The sequence below is a fragment of the Parasteatoda tepidariorum genome, chromosome 7 (assembly GCF_982258835.1).
Source record: "Parasteatoda tepidariorum strain Cologne lab strain chromosome 7, Ptep-v5.0, whole genome shotgun sequence".
NCBI classification, from domain to species: Eukaryota; Metazoa; Arthropoda; class Arachnida; order Araneae; family Theridiidae; genus Parasteatoda; species Parasteatoda tepidariorum.
The window spans coordinates 87714099-87735979 of NC_141761.1; the positions used below are offsets into that span (position 1 = coordinate 87714099).

The 21881-nt window shown below is 30.1% G+C and overlaps 1 protein-coding gene across 7 annotated transcripts in view; it reads right to left on the minus strand.

The window, feature by feature from the left end:
• Positions 1 to 21881, minus strand: part of LOC107439667 (uncharacterized) — a 392882-nt gene that overhangs the window by 288498 nt on the left and 82503 nt on the right. For all 7 annotated transcript variants that reach the window (XM_087168223.1, XM_087168215.1, XM_087168217.1 and 4 more), the window contains 11 exons: positions 21024 to 21146; positions 20338 to 20529; positions 17446 to 17629; positions 15120 to 15268; positions 11430 to 11669; positions 10104 to 10284; positions 7524 to 7826; positions 6406 to 6569; positions 4947 to 5098; positions 1470 to 1599; positions 368 to 548 (listed from right to left, as the gene is read on the minus strand). In XM_087168223.1, the coding sequence (XP_087024349.1) occupies positions 368 to 548; positions 1470 to 1599; positions 4947 to 5098; positions 6406 to 6569; positions 7524 to 7826; positions 10104 to 10284; positions 11430 to 11669; positions 15120 to 15268; positions 17446 to 17629; positions 20338 to 20529; positions 21024 to 21146 (1999 nt within the window). The remainder of the gene's footprint in view (positions 1 to 367; positions 549 to 1469; positions 1600 to 4946; positions 5099 to 6405; positions 6570 to 7523; positions 7827 to 10103; positions 10285 to 11429; positions 11670 to 15119; positions 15269 to 17445; positions 17630 to 20337; positions 20530 to 21023; positions 21147 to 21881) is intronic.

The following is a 21881-nucleotide window of genomic DNA, read 5'->3' on the forward strand; positions in this document are numbered from 1 at the left end:
ACAATTTTACAAAAACGGACCTTTCATAGAATGTCTGGACAGACCCCTGATCATAAAAAAATATGTTTATTCAGAGAAAGTACGTTTTGTGTCTGATTTCTAAGAGTAAAATTACGTCTTCACTAATTAATTAGGTCATCAATTAATTATCGTCTTCACTAATTTGAGGTCATCCCCCCTCGAACCATTGAGATTGTGTCCTAGTACGTGAAAATCCGATCATTAGATCAACAGTTATTTATGGTGGTCCGTTTATTTTCAGTAGTTTAATTAAAAATGCTTGTTATTTTTAATTAATAAAAAACTTGATTCAATTACTTTACATTTTAACAATGCCAATCACAATTAGGACCAAATTAAAACTTACGTTTAACAGAAAGTTGACAAACACTAGAGGCTTCCCCACCGGAATTAATAGCAACACATTTGTAAGTTCCTGCATCTTCCAAATAAGCTGTTTCGATTATAAGGGTACAACGATCCCCTTCAAAAAGAAGCTGAAAATCATCCGACTCCTTCACGGGTTTTCCATTGTGATACCAAATAACCTAAAATATTATCAAAAATAATTTTGTTTTTCATCAGAATTTCTTCAAAAAATAAAAATTAAAAACACAAGCAGCAAAATTACAATTCAACACAAAATATGATGCGGATCAGAAAAAAGTTTTGTCTTAGATTCAAATAAGCTAAATATAATGATTTCAAAACATCAGGTACTCCACTAAAACCCTCTTCACTTACCTAAAACACTTGTCAAAAATTAATCTAAAAAATATAAAACTAATACTTAATACTTTTAATTGATGTTAAGACACTGAACTGTCATTGTGAAGAAACCGGGTCCCCAACCAGCTTCAGATCGATGGATAAAAGCTTGTCTGGAGTGTAAAGGTGGCCTGTGCGCAGTGCTAACCGCAATGTCACAAACGTGTCAGTAATCATAAAATTGCAGAGCTTTTATCTCCATAACCCCTCTGACCCACAACGAACTGTTGCGGGAATACTTTGTTTTTAATTATGCAAATAAATATTTAAACCAGAGGTGAAATAAAACAGTATCGAAATATAGCGAATCATTACGAAGGAAGGTGAGGTCAAAAACATCAAAACCAATTGGATTCCCTAATAAAACATGAAGGTGTTTCCAATAATCTTTTTGTCTTTCAAACCCTCTGTTTTTGACAGCAACCAAGAAATTTGTAATGTTTCACGTTTGCTTTCCTCAGCTCTGATAAGTTAGATTCTGATAGAGTTTTCAAAAATACGCATTAAAGATCGATCATTACAGAACACCCTGCATAATTATGCTAAAATTAGAATATTTTAATTATTCCAAAACAGTAAGGATTGTATATCAAATTTTTTAAGTGATTTAAAAGAAAACCTTGTAACTAAATTACAAATTTTGAAAATATATATTAAACATAAACCAAAATCTTGAAGAAAAAAACCAAAATTGTTTTTACCTCAGGTTCTGGCTGACCGACTATTACGCAATCCATCCGAACCTTTTTGCCTTCGAACACAGTTTGGTCAACAAGTTGATGTTTTACTTGGGGTTTTGCAGGTTCAATATCTGATGCAATCTCTGAATCACTTTAAACAAAGGAGGAAAAAAATAATCAAAAATTATAATTTTAAATAAATATAGTTATAAACAGTGCAGGAAAAAAAATTAAGCAAACCATACGGTATACAAAAATATGTTTTTATCCTCGCGCTTAACATTTTAGAATCCTTTTAAAGAAATTAAAACTGTATATAGATCAGAGTGTTCATTAAATAAGTAATAAATTAAGTAAGTTAATTCTGTAATTAAATAAGGAAAAAAAATATCAAATTCTGACGAATTACTATTGGGGTAGGTGGGCTTAAAAAACATAAAACCAATTTGATTGCGCATCGAATTTTCCAGCAAACTAACTCGTTTCGACTCGTATCTTTGCGATTCTCGTTAATGATATGTAAGGTTTATTGAGAAAAATTTTATTTTATCTTCGATAAAAGATTATTTTGCTACCTCTGCTATGTGTGTAATTTTTACTTCATTTCTAACGAGAGTTTTAAAAATATATATTATGGAAAGTGATTATGGAGCGCTCTTGTACAGTGCTAAACAAAAGCAAATATTAATTGTGAGTCTTATCATTAAAAATTACCTAATCCTTAAGTTTGTCCTTTAAAAAGTAGTATTTTCAAATTATATTTCTCAGAAACTATTCAACCGTTTTCTCTCAAATTTTGTATTTTGCTATAGTAAATTAAATTCTTTAAAATGATGTAAAAATTATATACCTTACTACTCAAGTTTTTTCGACTATAATTAAATATAATAATAAAATAATATTACATATTCAATGAAAGTTATTTTTCGCAATGAATTATACAACTGTGTGCAAAAATTTTGAATTTGTTTAAAAATTTCTCGAGGTAAGGCGAAGTACGCAAACGCAAAAAGTAAAAGTAACATCCAGGGGTTCAAATTTTGGACCACTCTCTTCACAAAACTATTGGGACCACATTTCCCTGATTGCTTATTTTGCTGTCCTATATCTTTGCAGTCAGCAATCCAAATCCGTCGAAAAACAATTATGTTTATTCGGAGAGAGTACGTTTTTTGGCCTATTTCGTAACTTAAAATATCGTCTGCACAAATTAATTAGCATAATTGAGATTTCCCCGTCGAAATTTAGTCTTAGGACATAAAGATAATTAAATCCAGAATAATCCGATTTTTTTTTCGTATTGTATTTTCACTTGCCAATTAGTACGTAGGGAACCGATTATCCGGAACGATCGGGACGCGTATTGACAAAACATACCGTAGATTGTAAAGGGGTTGGCGAAAATATCTATCGGCGTTGAAGGAGCGTCTCGCAAATCGCCAAACAGCTGTGTGCTTATGTTTTTGTTTTGTTTTCGGTATCACGTATCTATCATTCACCAAGTTATATATGGCTGTCACATTTCAGAGTTTCAAATAAGCTGATCTTCATTAGATTCTTCTGCATTAAATGAAATATAAAGCGTATTTTTTTGTTATAGCTCCGACATAATCGTTTGTATTTGTTAACATAATTGTGTTTATTAGCGTTTTTTAGAAGATCGTAATAAAACTAAGATAAAAAAAATTATATATTATTACCTCCATAGCCCCCTTCTGTATTTTCATAACTTTCATTAAATGTGTACGCGTATTTCGAGTAGTGAACTTCTTTACCTACTCATCCACTTATTAAAATTAATAATTTCACAATAACCTCTAATCCTTAATAATGAAATGATTATTACAATAAAGTTTGTTTACTTAAAAGATTAAAAAAAAATTATTGTTCAGCAGTGACTTTGTTACTAATTCTATATTCATTAATTAAACTTAATGGTTCTGCTCGATAACCATTTACAATTTTTTTTTTAAATTTTATTTAATTTTCAGTTATTATGGAATTCCTTAAATATTTTTCGACGTAGAGGTTATTTAGCAATAATGCGAAAAGCTGAAATTTATAAATGTTTAAGAGAATTATTAGCAGCTATTTTGTACTAATTTTTTTAGTTGAAATGTTCATTATACACAGTTTTATAAAAATAATCGTAAAATTCATTGAACGATGGATACATTGACATTTTAAAATGCAAGTAGAATTCAATAATCATTTCATTTTGTAACTGTAAAACGGTAGATAAGTAACTTCGTTATCAAGTTTTACATGATACGAGAATATTATGCTATTGCTTTATAATGAAAGAACAACATTTTAAGTTCTAAACTTTTTGTGGAAAAGAAAAAAAAAAACGAAATTTTTTTCCTGTCATCGGTGTTAGCGATTAGAGAGTGTTTTATCGTATAAATGTTAAGTCAGTACCGTTCCATTTTAAATAAAAATGCATTTTGTTCCGGAAAAAAAATTACTTGAATTTGTCAATAGAAATTCCAAAAATTATTGTAGCAAGAACTTTTAAATTTCTAATCAAACTTTCCTCTATTATAATTTTGTGCAAATAATTATTATTAATAATATAAATGACTATTAAAAGAAATTAATTGAGAATGTTCAATTTTAATAAATTAACTGTTTACGCAATCAGATTAATAACTTTTTTCATAATTTACAAATGGAGAAAAAGTCTTTTACAGTTTAAAAGTGAAAAGAAAAATAAAGTTGAGATTAAGTTTATAAAGTAAGCATAACTTGAAGGAGGTTGAAGTAAGGGCATTAGGGGCCGTTCAAAAAGTACGTACACAAAAATGGAGAAATTTCAAACCCCTCCCCCCCCTTCGTACATTACCGTACATAAGGTCTTACTCCCCCCCCCCTTTGAGTACGTACATTTTATTAGTCTACCCCCCTTTTTCATAAAAATTAAAATAATTATGTTTTAAATAAAATTAAATATTTACTTAAGGAGTGTGTAGGATAAAGTCAAATTTAAATTTGGTGTATGTTTATAAAGTACGTACTTTGTATAATACCTCCCCCCTCCCCATCGTACAAAACCGTACATAATAGCAAATCCCCTCCCCCCCCCTTCGGGATGTACGTACTTTTTGAACGGCCCCTTAGACGAAGTGATTGTGTTTTTTTAAATATTATTTAGAAAGAATTTTTCTAAAAGTATTTCTTTTAAAGTTTTTATCAAACTTTTGTTTTTTATTTATCTATAGTTATTGAAAGTTAAGTTGATGATTTTTAAGTTGAAATGAATGCCGCCCTGAATTGCATATTTCAAATATTATTTCTAAAGAAATGTATAACTTAACATTAAACACCCAGGACCTTACAATTGTAAATCAAACAATCACTACATTTATTTATTAAAAAACACTCTTATGACCTGATAATAAATTGATCTAAATCTTAAGTTTCTGCGATTTTATAAAAAATATACAATTAAAGCATAAAATGGAGTAATTAAATATTAATAATTTCAAGAAAACGTACGACGTCTCTAATGGTAGTCGACCTTTGACAGACACATTGCATGATGACACAGCTTCCCCTGCTTTATTGCGAGCGATAATAGTGTATGTTCCAGCATCTTTTGGAAACGCTTCCGTGATTACAAGAGTAGCGTTGGTTCCATCAAAATGCAACTGAAATGAAAGATGTGAGTTAAGATAAACATTTAAACGCAGCTAAAAGAATACATATAATAAACAATACTTTTTGTTCAAAACATACAACATAAATAATTTTAAAAAGATACAAATAACTTCACCAATTTTGATTGTTGTTGCACACAATATTACCCAAACCCAACAGAGATTTTTCTCCCATTCATTTTTAATTCAATGTATTAAGCAGTTTGAGGTGAGGAAAAATTTAGATACAGGATGTTCCCTAATAACCACCCTTATTATTATAAAAATGTGTGACGAAAAAGAAATAAAAAAGATTAGTCGTATTAGAGATCACAAACGAATAATTAAGCGAGGAAAGAAAATAAACACAATCGAAACTAAATTACTGCCTGCACTAAAAAAAATCAAACTCTGTGTTATTTCCTGAAGAAACAGAGGGAAGTTTAAAATCGAAGCTTCAAAGCAGTTATAAGTTTCGTCAGGCAACATTTCTAGTGATTTAACTGATTTTTATGCTTTTTTTTCTTCTTCGCTCTTTAGTTAATTTGAGTCATCTAATGTACACTCCTTTTTGACTTCACCTTTGGGCAAAGATATAAAATTTATATATTAATTGCGGTCATTGATTTACACCCTGAATTTATTAATCTCTAATGAAATGTTTTAGATTATTAAGCTAAATTGTTCCTTAAATTTTATAGCAGTGTTCAATTATCAATGTATAATCATGTAATAAAAAATCGCTCATCAAAAAAATGTACACATATTTCTTAAATGAATGCCTGAAAAATTTAAACATACAGTAATAAACAAATCATAATTTTCTTTTCCTTCTCGCTTTTCTAGCTGAGAGAAATTTAAAATTAATGTGACAAACCTAGAAAAAAAATTTCATTCAAAAATACAACAAATATTCGAAATAACAATAAACAAGCACGAGCATTCTCCAATGGTTTAAGTATGAACGAACAAGACATATATTTAATTTCAGATTTATCATAAACATTAATAATATGAGTTATTTAATTAATTATAATTAATAAGTAATTAATATTGGCTACAGAATGTTTCATGCATATAAAACAACGTTTCGCCATTAAGTTTGTAGTGTGTCTACCACTACAAAAATACAATTCCGATTCACTAGTATATAAGACATGTTAACTCGATTCTATGTTGGGGTACCTTTTTATAGAGGAAGGTTGACATGGTCAATAACTACAATCCCCACAAGTTCTATTACATGAAATAAAAAGAGTTAAATTTGCTTGAATAAATATTTCTTGAAAAAAATTAGTTAGAATTATAAAAAAAATTACTTTAGTGTCCCTAGTTTCCTTTAATGATTTGGAGTTGTGGAGCCATATTACTTGTGGTTGAGGCTGACCAGATACGGAGCATTCCAATCTTAGTTTCTGACCAGCTCTAGCCATTACATTTGAAAGAGGTGAAGTAAAATATGGACGCTCTGAAGGAGCTGAAGCTAAACAAAATATGAACAAACAAATAGTTTTATTAAAATTGATAAAAATCATTGATAAAAATCATTTGATAGAGATAAATAAAATTATTGCAAAAAAGATAGAAGAATCCCTCTTTCAACAACAGTTCAAAATGAATTTAACAATTATCAAACTATTTTTGATGGTAAACAAAATTTGACATTTTAATGAAAAATTTATTTAAAATTTGAAAAAAAAATTACAGAAATATCTATGGTAATCAGCTTGTTTTGAACGCACGGGAAAATCACTATAACATTGAATCATAACGTCCATACTTTGAACAACATGGGGGAAAAAATTCTAGTAAAATTACAGTACTGTTATAAAATACAATTAATAAAAAATAATAGTTATTGAAATTGCAGTTAATAAAAAGGACTGCAACCAAAGAAACGCTCGTAACATCTTTTAAATAATTAAAAAAAAATAGAACTGTCAGCAGTTTAATTAGCAAATCAATGTGAATTTTAGAATTTTACAAATTTTTCTCAAAGGAAATTCCATGATAAAAATTTTTTTCAGGCATCTTTCCCAATCAGACTAATTAAAATAGTTGAACAAATTTCGGAATCGGGGCCTAAAATTTTCCCCTAAATCCACTATCTAAATTTTGGAAAACACAAGCTGTCCTGAAGTTTTAAGATAGACACAAAAGCTATTTATTTTGTTATTAACGATAATAACTAAGAAAAATGATAAATGAAACATATTATTCATCATACAAGGCCTGTTTTAGAATATTATGAAGATATTATTATTATGAACTATTAAATATTATGAACTAAGAAAAATTATAAACAAAACACATTATACATCATACAAGGCCTGTTCTATAATAATATGAAGATGTTGGGGTAACTCATTCAACTCATTAACCAGACTAAATTTAAAAAATTTATCTATTAGAACAAGTAAAGAAATCAAATACATACTCTGCACTTTTATATCAGCGCTGCAAGCTACTTGACCAACTTGATTCACTGCACGACACGTGTACCTTCCTTGGTGCTCCATTGAGGCTTCATCAATTTTAAGTGTGCAGAAACCGTTGTTGTATGTTATAGAATATTCTGTGGAGTAATCAATACATATTTCATCCTTGAACCACGAGACAAGAGGTAGTGGATTTCCAAAAACTTTGCATTCAAGTTGGTGGGATTCTCCTTCAACAATCGCGGCGTCTAATGGTTCTTGCACAAAATGCGGTGGGATAAGTTCATTTTGAGTTCGAGATTCTGAAAATAAGCAACAGAATATTCAACATATAAGATTAACACATGAGCAACAGAACTCCTTGACGCAGAATTTTTATTAAATAAATATCTTTCATATTTTTTTCATTATTTTGAATTAATTTAGTCATATTAAGTTAAAAATATTTTAATTTAGCATTTTAATAAATTAGGGTTGTGAAATACAGCATGAAACATTGGTGTTGTGTTAAATGAAAAATCTTCCAAACATGGGTCACTTCCAAACAATAATTCTTCAAATTTTCACTAATTTAGATAAACAGTTATTCATCATTGAAAATTCTTTAATTTACAAAATCATTGAATGATAGCTTTTTGAATATTATCGAAAAAAAAATTTCAACAGCCTTTTTTAGATTTTAGATTTTAGTACAAATGAAATTCCAATAATCTAACAGATTTTTTTAGTATCTACTAGACTGTTGCTTATAATTAAAAAATTACCAAAATATAGTTTTGCTTGTAATTAGAGAGTAAGAAAAAAAATATATAAAGGAGACACCGGAGCCCCATTGCGTCAAAGGGTTAACCCTTTTTAAGCGCAGTATTGCTTCAAACCGTATATCTTTGAAGTACACTGTACAAACTGTGGTGTAATATTTAAAAAACTACGCGAAATAAAAAACTGCATGAAAGAACACTTTTTTAAGAAAGTTAACACCAAATCGAGCTTCCATATAGAATTTAAATTGTGTATGAAAGCTCTGAACACCTTAAATACAAAACTTTTATACCAATATCACTCCCCCTTACACCATACGTTAAACTTTTACGCTTCCAAAAGACTCCAATGTTGGCGCATTTTGATTTTGTCTTTAATTGTTTACAATTAATAGCGAGTTGGTGAGTGTTTGCGGCTGTCTTTAATGTTGCCTTTCATCTGCAAAAAGCGCAGTTAAAAATATGTATGTATGCTTATAGTTGCGTAATAAGGTTATTTCTATTTTAATTTTTAAGGTCTCTGTAAACGTAACAATTTCATTATGTACAATCGCTCCTGCTCCATTAAGCCTAGTTCGAATTCCGTTAAGCCTAGTCGTAATAATCTCTCTACTGCGCGCAAGTTTGATTTGCTAAGTCATTTCATTTTAAGAATTAAGTGTGGTGTATACAATCTAAAATACTAAATCTTACTTTATATTGCCTCATAAGAAAAATGCTTTACTGATTCTCACGTTCATCATATCTTACTGTAATTATAAATTTTAGTGTTAGCAAACACGATGGTTCGTGGCGGCCACTTAACTCGAAATGGTGTAAAGGAATATTCTAGGTTCTTCACACCAACAGAAACATCCTTGGAATTTGGAACACCATTTTGTACAAAGTACAATTTGTACCATTTTGTACACCATTTGTGGTGTTCAGATATACGAAATTTTTTTACAGTGTAGTATATCTAAACTGGTAATAGATATGGTGTTGATTGATATTAGCCATGGTTTCGATACATCACACGAGTATGCTGTTTATAATTATTTTTACTAAGATTCATTGTTCATTTTATCAGACAACAATGCTTATATTTTGGTAATAGCTATGGTATTTTAACAAAGGTAAAGAAGAAAAATCAGTTTTTATTTAAATTTACATACATAAGATCAGCAATAAACCCTAAAGACTTCTGTAATTAAGTTTAAAAATGACTTTACGATATTCTATTCTTCTTCACTATATTCTAACATTTTAAAAATAAGAATTTTAAAACATGATTATGAATGTAAAATTCCTCATCAATCTTTTGCTCATCATCAAAAAATTGAATCAATTTTTTGCTGAAATCAAAATTGATTTATCACTGAATTCTTAATTTACCTTTAAAAATTAAAATCAAACTATCTTTTATTTGACGCTAATTATCCACTATGATCAAATTTAGTTTATCTTTGAAATCAATAATAGTTTACCTTCAAGTTCAAACTCAAATAAATTAATCTTACAAATTGAAATTAATTTATTTTTAAATTAACATTAATTTATTCTGAAAATGAAAATTAATTTGCTTTTAAAATCAAAATGAATTTATCCCTGACATCTAAATTAATTTATCTCTAAAATCAAAATTACTTTATCTTTGAAATCAATAACAGATTTACTTCAAAATTGAAATAGTCTTAAATCTTTATGATTCTTTAAAATTGAAACCAATTTATTTCTAATTTAACATTAATTACATTAATTTAGTTCAAAAATCAAAATTGGTTTACGTTTAAGACCGAAATTAAATTAATTAACCTCTAAAATAAAAAGTAAATTTACCTTTAACAACAAGATGGCTTTGAGTCTCAGCAATGCCAGCTGGGTTTGTAGCTCGACAAGTGAACTTAGCCGTATCTTCCGAAAAAGTTTCCTCAATGGTTAATTTACAAACACCTTTCTCTAAAGAAGTTTGGTAGTCAGGATTGTTTTCAACAAGAATACCATCCTTAAACCATTGCACCTTAAAAAAAATGATATGCATATGATAAAAAAATTATGTAACCAAATTCATTTTAAATAAGTACAAATATTTTAAAAACATTATCTTTAAATCATAATCTAAACTTTCAGTTTTTCATTCAATTTAGTTTCACTATTTATTTATTTATTCATTCATTCGTTTATTTTTTATATATAGATTCATTTATTCATTTTATCTATTCATTTAGTTAATTTTTATTTATTTATTTATTTTGAAGTTTCAAACGTACTTTTCAAATTATATTCTTAATTTATTGCCTTAAAAAACGTTATTCTATGGGTACTTAAAAATGGAGTTAATGGCTTTTAAATTTAAAATCAATTAAAGCCTGCAGGTAAATTCTGTTTAGTACAAATATCTTTAAAATTCATGTCTGAATCATACTCAAAACTTTCAACGTCTCAATCAATTTAGTTTCATTATTTGCTTATTTATTTACTTAATTATTTATTTATTAATTCATTTATTTTTTTATACATTAAATTACCTATTTATCCTATTTTATTTACTCAGTTAATTATCATTTTTGTATTTATTTATTTTGAAGTTTAAAATGTGCTTTCCATATTATATTCTTAATTTATGACCTAAAAAAATATTATTCTTTAAGTAATTAAAAGTAAACTTAGTTGCCTTTGAATTTAAAACAATTTAAAACTTGTTGGAAAATTCAATTTAGTTAATTGGGTATTTGAACTCGAAAAGAAGCAAACTGATTATGCCTAACCATGTGATTAAGTAACCATGTGCTTTAATTAGATACCTGCAAGCGACATCACGTGTATGTGTCGAACCTAATTGGCTCCTGAATCGACAAATGCCACGATTTACCGACGATGACGTCATTTGCAGGTATCTAATTCTACAATTTTCAAGAACTACATCAAACCTTGGCAAAATATCTGTAAGTCTCACTGAATGTATGCGTAAAATGATAAGGAGCAAGATAAAATATTAAATTTATTCAAATTTCATAAATAAAATTAAAAATATGTTGGAATGAAAATTTTTTTTTCATTACAAATAAACAAATACCACAACACAAACATAAAAAAATAAAAATGAAGAATATGAACAAAAACTAAAAATACAGTTAAAATTATTTAAACCTTGTTTTGTTTTACCTGAGGTGTGGGAACTCCTTCAACTTCACATTCAAAAGTAAATTTACTTCCTTCTGTGACTTCAGCATCGTTTAGGTTTCTGATAAAACGAGGAGGTTTTTGTAGAGGTTCAACTGATTTTGGAGGTATAGCTTTTGCTGCTTCTTCAGCTGCTTTAGCAGCTTGCAAAGCAGTAGCGGCAGCTATTCTAGCTGCTTCAGCTTCAGCTTGGGCTGCATGGAGTACAGCATCCATCTCTTCCTATTAAAAACAATAAAAAACAAGTAAATTTATTGAATCAAATTTAATACAGAAAATTTTATTTTAAAAGAAATTAAACTACTATTTACTCAAAATACACAGTTTTTTTTAAAAACTGAGAAAAATGAGGCTGAAACATTTAAGAAATAGTTAAGGATAACAGTTTAAATGAGATTATAATGGCTGGAATGAAAATATGAAAAAATTATATTTTTATTATGCAATGTGGAATCATGGTTTAGTCTAAATAAAATTGAATAATAACATTCTTGACTATCAATATGCCAGTTTCAATGAAAATGATGTCTACAAGTATATTTTTTTAAGAGCATTTTTGCTAAACAAAAAAAAAATTTAACATTTTAAAGAAACAATTTTTGTTCTCGCAACTTATTTGACATTTTTTGCAGAATGAGTGCATCATCTATTCCATTTCCATTTAAAGGTGATAATTAGATAAGAAAAGAATATTTTCCGAACAAGAAAGTAACTGTCGGCCCAGTGCTAGAAAATAAAGTATTGGGTTGGCATATATTTACCATCACCACAAACCTACAGACGAATTACCAATAAAGATTATCAGCTGACCAGAAAATACTTAACCCTTCCAGAGCAGACTAACCAACAAACGGAAAGCAATTATTCATTGTTTTTTTACGTGGTATAAGCTGACTGAAGTCGCTGATTCAACAATATTTTATGAAATGTGTCTTGGCACCTTCCAGCCAACAGACAAATCAACAGTAAAGGCCATCAGCTGGCCAGCTTTAAAGTGCCTAGTTACTGCTGGCTAGCCATCGAAGGAAAAGCGATTGTTTAATATTTTTTAATGTAGTGTCAACTGATTGTCGTCCCTGATACATCAATATTCTATGAATATGTTGCTATCCCTTATTTGCATACAGTTAAATTGGTAGTAAAAATTGTAAGCCAACAAGAAATTTTTTACCCTGCTTGTGCTGGTTTACCAATAAAGGGAAAGCGATTATTTATTGCTTTTCTTTATGTGGTATAATTGTAATTGCTTAAATAACAATATTTTATGAATATATTTCTTGACACCTCCTAGCCTACAGACGAATCAATAGTAACGGTCATTAGCTAGCCACCATTTTTGTGCCTAGCTATTGCTGGATATCCATCAAGGAAAACGCTATTGTTTAGAAGTTTTTAATGTGGTATCAGCTGATTGTCGTCACTGATACATCAGTATGATATGGATATGTTGTAATCCCCATACAGTCAAATTGGTAGAAAAATCACAAGTTGACAAGAAATTTTCAGCCCTGCTAGGGTTGGTTTACCCATAAAGAGTAAGTCCTTATTCATTACTTTTTTTTAAAATTTAGTTACAAGCTGATTGTAGTCGCTAATAAAACAATATTTTATGAATGTGGTTTTACCAGCGTTTAATCACACCTTCTTGTCTACAGACTAATCAATAGTAAGGGCATAAGCTGGCCATAAGTTTTGTGCCTAGATGTTGCTGGCTAGCCATTAGTGGGAAAGTAAGTAGTCATTATTATTGAAGTTATACTTCTTATGCGACTTCCAACAAGGTTGTGTTAAACGTTTAACGCTACATTTTTATTGGCCGGGAAATCACGTGGTAGGATCCAGTTTTCCCTCATTCATTTCCATATTGTTTTTGTTCTCACTAGCATAAAAATAATAAAAGTCATAGAAGTATTGTTTTTTTATAAATATTTTTTTAGTTTTATTTGATACACATATAATTTAATAGGATAGTATTTTTTATTTTCAAATTTAGTGGATAACAATTGTAAAAAATGAGTGAAAACAATCCCACGAACAATGCGACGGATTTAAGGTTATGTCAAGGTACGTCTCTTGTGAATATCAATTGATTGTTAGGTTTTCTCTTTTGAAATTACATTATGACGCATTCACATACATTATTAATGCAAATAAATTTTCCATGGCGAGACGATGAGGCAACCACAAGCACTTCCACTGGTTCAAGAGGTCCATGAGGGAAAAATGCACAATATTACCGTTATTACAGAGCACGGAAGCGAGCGGAGCAGGAAAAAGAGTCGTTGAATAGAACTAGTGATCCTTCTACGACTGCTGATTCTTCTACAATTAACGTCGCAGGTTACGAAGTTTAACTTCTTCCGCGCGGAGGGACTCCACGCACTATTTTTTTTTTGATTGATTGCATCATCTGATTGTTGCTACTGATTCATCAATGTGCTATGAATATGTTTGTTATTTCTTCCCAGTCTGCAGTACAATAGTGAGTCAAAATCATCAGCTAGCAAAAAAAAATTTAACCAAGGGAAAGTGATTATTCGTTGCTTTTTTAGGTAGTGACAACTGATTGTCATCAATTAGCGTACGGCAATTAGCACTTTAAAATCTGTATACATCCAGAAGCATCTTCGTAATTTATTTCTAGTCAAGGAAAGCATTGAAGTATCTATAGGAAAATTTTCAACTCCCCAATAAAAATTTAAAAAAGTAAAATAGTTAACTTTATTTCATTTCACAGGCTAGGTGGCCGAGTGGTCAACGTGCCAAACTGCGAAGACAATGATTGCATATTCGAGACATGGATGTTTCTCTCTGTGTTTTGTCCTCTGTTTCGTGATGTATTTTATTTTATTTTATAATCGTCATTAAACAGCCGACCCAATTGTAGGGCATACGACTACTAATGTTCAACTACGTAGCCTTGTAATTTTGGACCCAATACAGAAGACAAGCATTGGGAAAAATTTGCCTTCGTGGAGGACTTTTTGATTTTGACTAACCCGCATTGCGTTACATGGAGAGGAAAACTACGAAAACCTCCCACGATTTTCTTGACAACAAGGGGACTCTAACCCATGATACGTCTACCACTGAGGATATTTTACGTCCGCACTGTGATCAGTGCAAGCCGGATACGGAATTCGTATCGGTCAGCCGTCGCTGGGATTCGAACCAGGTTCACCTCAGGCGAACGCTCTATCCCCTGTGCCACTACGGCTCTTTGTGATGTATCAATGTGGCTCACCCTATAAGAGGCTCTGTGGTAGTATAGCGTGACTGATATTGATTGCCTTCGGGACTTAGGTTTATAAGTGCCCGTCGGGGAACATTGAATGAACAACAATTCCGGGTTCGTTAAAAAAAATGCCTGTCGCTAAAAATAAATTTTTCAGGAAACAAATTAACAAAGTTTTGCTTAACTTAATAAATAATAATAAATAAATTAAAAATGTTTTATGTTAACTTTATTTTGAGTTACATTAAATTAGTTAAAATTCACAAACCGCTTTGGCAAACATCATTTACTTTCATATTTAGAGTAAATAAGAAACAAAACAGTTTGTCTAGTCAATAAGAAATTCTCAAAATAAGTTTTATTGCAGAGAAGTGCTGTCGGGTCATGCTGACACAAGTTAAAAAAAAAATATGAAATACTAATTATTATGAGCTTACCTTTCCTTTTTGTTCAGCAATCTTGGCTTGTTGAGCAACTTTAATGTTATTTGACAAAGTGTTAAGTTCAGATGTAATTACAGAAAACGAGTCCATCATATCCTTGTTCTTGTTATTAATTATATTTGAAGAAGAGTGTCCTTGATAACCTAATAAAGTTAAATAAATATTTATCTACCACCAGAAGTTTATTATACGCAAAGACATTCCTAGTTGTAATAATATTTTCATTAATTAAATCATAATATTTTTATTTTATTCCTCAAAATATGACTTCAGGTGGAATTATTATTTCAACAATTATAAGAAACTGAGTAGTCGTCATTTGTTTTTATTTTTATTACTAAAAAAAAACATTGAACAAAATTTAAAGAAGTTAAAATTATTTAAAAGCTAAATGTAATTTCATTAAAACTGGTTTGATGGATATGATTATTTATTTTGTAAAACTTGTTAAAATGTTTTGTTAAAATGCTTGTTCAAGGTAAAAATAAAAGGTTGCTATTATCGCTATATTTTATAACTTATTATTTCAAACGTTCTTTACTTTTCCCGGATCTACTTTTTTTTCAGTTTATATTCAATTTCAGTTTATATTTAAAAAAATTCAGTTTATATTCAAAAATATATCAGTTTATATTCAAAAATATATCAGTTTATATTCAAAAATACATCAGTTTATATTCAATTTCAAATTATATTAAAAAAATTTCAGTTTATATTCAAAAATATATCTCTTTATTATTTTTTTAATCAATCTCATTCTCAATCCAGAACTATCTTTTCAAGTTGGACTGAAAAAATTTTTACAGTTGATTAGTCAATTGCAGCTGTTCTTCGGGATTTTTATTACTATGTTTCAATAAAACAAGTTTTATTACTAGCTTGAAGGGTAACATTACAAAATGTGGAACAGTTTATAAAGCATAATCAACTGACTATATGGGGTGAGTAGCCAGATTTTTCACCAAAAAATAAGCACCTTTTAAATACTTTTTAAACAATAAAAAAGTATTTTTTATCACTTTCCAAGAAAAATGAAATTATAGTGCAGTAATAAAAAAAAATTATCATTTAAAGTTCTTAATTTATAAACATAAAATCAATAAAATTCAAAAACATATTCAAAAACTTTACATAATCATGATAAAATAGCTATTTTTTGATAAATATTGCAGAGAAAATTGTGAAAATCATGCATTTTTGATTTAGAACAACAGTCAACACGGTAAAGAAAAAATCTCTTTTTAAAAGATAAAAAATTAAGCACTTTGCAAACCCCTAATAAAAAAAGCACCTTTAAGGCTTTCAAAATACGTGAATCAAAAATAAGCACCTTTAAGCACATTTTATGAGCGCTACGCACCCTACTATAACAAAACAATTTGCCGACAGTCTGCTGATTCATTGCGGTGAGTCGAATTTTGATTGTAAATTTAAAATTGTTAACATATCCTGTTAATGTAAAATAACTAATTATAATTAGTTCAATAATCATTCTACCTGCCGTCAGTAATGAAATCTAAGGATATCGCATTTTAAATACTGATTTTTATTAGTTTTATCTATTTGATTAGCTATTTATTATTTATCTATTAGCCATTTGATTTAAGTTTAAAATTGTATTTTTACCCTTTAGCTTCGTAAAATAACTGTGATAACACTGTAGTAACTTACAAATTATGTTGTACATAGAAAGAAGAATGTTTCTCAAAGGCCTTTCTTAATGTATGTTTATAGAAGTCTTGTAAATAATGCATTCAAAACTAGATGTCACGAACCGATTTTTAAAACAGAAGGAAACAAAAATGCAATCAAAATCAATCGAATCACTATTGGAGAAGGTGACATGAATATCTAAACTATATTTATAACTTTGGTTTCCTCGATTTGACAGATTTTGATAGTTTTTTGTTTCTTCTTTTCTTAACTATTAATCTGCCGTGCAATAAAAATAATCGACGAAAGCGATAAAAAAAAAATCCGAATTGAGATTTGTATATATTTGAACTACATATTTCATAAAAAAAAATTTCGCAAATAAGTTTCATTCTAGTTCTGTTTTAGTGTTTTTAGCATTAGCAATAGAAAAAAAAAGTTGTCAAACCACTTTTCTTGGAATCTATAATAAAGCACTTATATCGTTTTTTCAATCACACGGCAGTAATGGCTATACTTTTTTACTTTATTTTTGAAATGGCTATACTAGAAATATATACTAAAAGCGGTAATTGCGGAATTTTCTTTAAGAAAAAAAAATTGTAATTTTTTCGTCATACTGCCAGAAACACTTCAATATTTCAGATAATTCACAATCTGCATTTACCGTATAGCTGCTGAGACAGAGATGAAATTTTTCTCAATCTTTCTTCTTGCTTCTCTCGACCTTTATCTACAAAAGTTCGAATTTCTTTCTTCAGGTCATCAGCATCCGATTGCTTGGTACAAGTTGAAGACTTTCGAGCAATCGATATTAGCAAGCTACTACCTTCTTTCAACCATTCCTCAGACTGAAACACAAATTTTTACATCTTTACTATCTTCATATTTAATAATTTTATAGCAAAATATTAAATTACAGTAATTTAATTTTTTCACTAACTAAAACAATTATTAAAGAATCACAATTGCATTGAAACAGGACATATTTTTTGCATGCTGTGTATGCAGTTTTTTATGCATAGTTCATAACATAATATATATTATAAGCCCCTGCAAAAACAAATTTGACATGCCAGTGTTTGAAAAATGTCGATAGCCAGTAGTAAATTTTGGTGGTCAACAATTCCTTGCTCTCATTTTGAGTTGTGATTAATGCATGACTTTCAGAACCCTCTAAATATATGTAAGTCCCGGCAAAAGCGAATTTGAAGGGCCAGTGCTGGAAAATATTGGTAACCAGCAGCGAATTTGCCTGAATAACATTTCTTTGCTCTTACTCTGAGCTGTGATTAATGCATGACTTTCAGTACCATCTAAATATAAGTAAGTCCCGGCAAAAGCGAATTTTGCGGGCCAGTGCTGGAAAATACCGGTAACCAGCAGCAAATTTGTCTGAATAACATTTCTTTGCTCTTACTCTGAGCTGTGATTAATGTATGACTTTCAGTACCATCTAAATATAAGTAAGCCCCGGCAAAAGCGAATTTGGCGGGCCAGTGCTGGAAAATACCGGTAACAAGCAGCAAATTTGTCTGAATAACATTTCTTTGCTCTTACTCTGAGCTGTGATTAATGCATGACTTTCAGTACCATCTAAATATAAGTAAGCCCCGGCAAAAGCGAATTTGGCGGGACAGTGCTGGAAAATACCGATAACCAGCAGCAAATTTGCCTGAATAACATTTCTTTGCTCTTACTCTGAGCTGTGATTAATGCATGACTTTCAGTACCATCTAAATATAAGTAAGTCCCGGCAAAAGCGAATTTGGCGGGACAGTGCTGGAAAATACCGGTAACAAGCAGCAAATTTGTCTGAATAACATTTCTTTGCTCTTACTCTGAGCTGTGATTAATGCATGACTTTCAGTACCATCTAAATATATGTAAGTCCCGGCAAAAGCGAATTTGGCGGGACAGTGCTGGAAAATACTGGTAACAAGCAGCAAATTTGTCTGAATAACATTTCTTTGCTCTTACTCTGAGCTGTGATTAATGCATGACTTTCAGTACCATCTAAATATAAGTAAGCCCCGGCAAAAGCGAATTTGGCGGGCCAGTGCTGGAAAATACCGGTAACAAGCAGCAAATTTGTCTGAATAACATTTCTTTGCTCTTACTCTGAGCTGTGATTAATGCATGACTTTCAGTACCATCTAAATATAAGTAAGTCCCGACAAAAGCGAATTTGGCGGGACAGTGCTGGAAAATACCGGTAACCAGCAGCAAATTTGCCTGAATAACATTTCTTTGCTCTTACTCTGAGCTGTGATTAATGCATGACTTTCAGTACCATCTAAATATATGTAAGTCCCGGCTAAAGCGAATTTGGCGGGCCAGTGCTGGAAAATACCGGTAACCAGCAGAAAAATTACCTGAATAACATTTCTTTGCTCTTACTCTGAGCTGTGATTAATGCATGACTTTCAGTACCATCTAAATATATGTAAGTCCCAGCAAAAGCGAAATTGGCGGGCCAGTGCTGGAAAATACCGGTAACCAGCAGCAAATTTGCCTGAATAACATTTCTTTGCTCTTACTCTGAGCTGTGATTAATGCATGACTTGCAGTACCATCTAAATATATGTAAGTCCCGGCTAAAGCGAATTTGGCGGGCCAGTGCTGGAAAATACCGGTAACCAGCAGCAAAATTACCTGAATAACATTTCTTTGCTCTTACTCTGAGCTGTGATTAATGCATGACTTTCAGTACCATCTAAATATATGTAAGTCCCAGCAAAAGCGAAATTGGCGGGCCAGTGCTGGAAAAATGCCGGTAACAAGCAGCAAATTTGCCTGGTCAACATTCGTTCACCATCAACTTGAGTTGTGATTAATGTATGGCATTCCTACCGTCTTATCAAAAATTTGGACATCAGCTGGCCAGCACTTCTGAAGCCTGTAGCTATTGCATCGATAACAACTATTAGTATGCTATTACCTACCATTTTTTACAGAGCTGCTAACAACTCGTTGCATCAATTCAACGATTACCTGCCTACAATTCAATTACATCCAACAATTTTATGGTGTTTCTTTGCTACTTAGTAACAGTCATTTGTAGACGTTAGCTCATGGAAGGAGAACTAGATAAATATTTGGGGGGGAGGATATATTTTTAGTTTAAATTGTAGTAGAAGAGGGGAAAATACTATAATTTCTGATTATAAACTCGAGCATAAAAATAATTTACTCATGCTTTATACATGAACATTAAGTTTTACTTTTAAATAAAATACTATTTTTTTTAAATTTATTGAATTAAGGCTAATGCTTCCTACCATGAATAGTTGTTCTCCAATTTGAAGAAGCAAAATTCTTCTCCTTTAAAAATTATAAATTAATACATACTCAAGCAATACTAGGTAAATAAAATAAGGCACAACATTTGAAACGCGCTGTACCACAAATTAAAAGTTGATAACTATTTTGTTTACCAACAAATGGCAGATTCATTGACTGCTTCTAATTAATCTAATAATCTCAACTAATTAATTATTCATTTTAACAAACTACGGATTTATTATAAAACAAACTATAAAGATAAAATAATAATTACTTCTTCAATAATTTTGTAGTATTCAATGGCCACATCAATCATTTTTCGATTGGTGGTGACCTCAGTTCTAAAAGTGGACCACTTCTTCTGCATCGATTCAATTTCTTGGTGCATTTGGGTTGAGTCAACTCTCTGATCACGCATCAGTCTCTCTGCTGTGCTCACGAACTCATAAATACGTATTTGCAGCAGCTGTTAATTTAAAAAAAAAAAGTTAACTTAGTTTAAGATCGTGTTACTTCCTTCAAAAAAGGGTGTATTGTAATCACCACTCTTAATCTATATTTCTTAGAAGACTTATAAAAAAGTATGCATATTAAGGATCTCAAACTAATATTTAAGGGAAAAAGAAATTACATCGCGAATGTAGCATTACTGAAAAAGTCATGATTGAGAATATCAAAACCAGTTTTATTGCTTCAGGAAATTTAGAGGTGTTTCCAGTTATTACCTATAAACTTGTATTTTTTTTTATCAACAGGCCTCTTCGGTAATAATTCGATATATTTCTATAATTTTTCGTTTTTTTTTTTTAACTCACTTAAATATTAATTAAATTAACTCTGACAGTGTTTATTCTTCTTTGATTTCATTTTCGACAAAAATTCTTTAAAATAATGTATTAAAAGAGTGGTTGTTGCAGAACACCCTGAATAAAATTACAGAAAGAATAAGAATCTACCTACCTCGATAGTCTTTTCAAAATGCAAGAAGGCATCTGAAGTATGTAAAGCTGACGGCAAAGAGTCTCCGTAACTTTCACGGATTGATGTTAATTGGGAATTCAAATCTTCAATTTGCTTGTTAATCTGAAATAAAAGTTACATGAATTTTACATTTTTTGCGAATTCTGTAATTAATTTTAAACAACGCATTGAATTGCACAAATTTCTTTAAATTATATTTTTGAGGTTTAGCTGTCCTAGTAAATTTTATCTCTATATTACGTTTCACTTTTCAGTATATCTTAAGTTTCTCAGTCAGTAGGCCCAAGAAATATTATTAAAAAAAAAAAAAAAAAAAAAACAATGACGAATATTTTTTTAAAAAATGATGAAAACGAAACTGTATTGAATGAAATAAAATTGTTGCAGGAACTAGCGGATGTCCCGCGATATTATGCAAATGATATTTGTGCAAAAAATATAGCAAAAAAAACGAGGCATATGATAAGTTAAGTTGCTTTAAAATCGAGCACTACATTTTAAAAGAATAAAATAAATCATATTTGAGTAAAAATCTGAACATTATTCTACTGTGCAATTGAAAAAACAACGTAAGTGCTTTACGATTGATTCCGATATAAGTAGCTTGACAACTTTTCTCCTTATATTGCTCGCGTTATGAACGCTAAATTAGAATTTCAAAAAACTGATAAAGCAACATTTATTTTTGAATTTTTTTGCTTTATGTAGCTCTGCCATATAAAGATTCCAAATCTAAAAAAGTCTCAATTTTGAATTTTTTGTTGTTTACGCTGATTTTTCAATTTCACAGCAGTATTGAGCTCACTGCTAGCAATACCAGGTAGGTCTATTAATCGG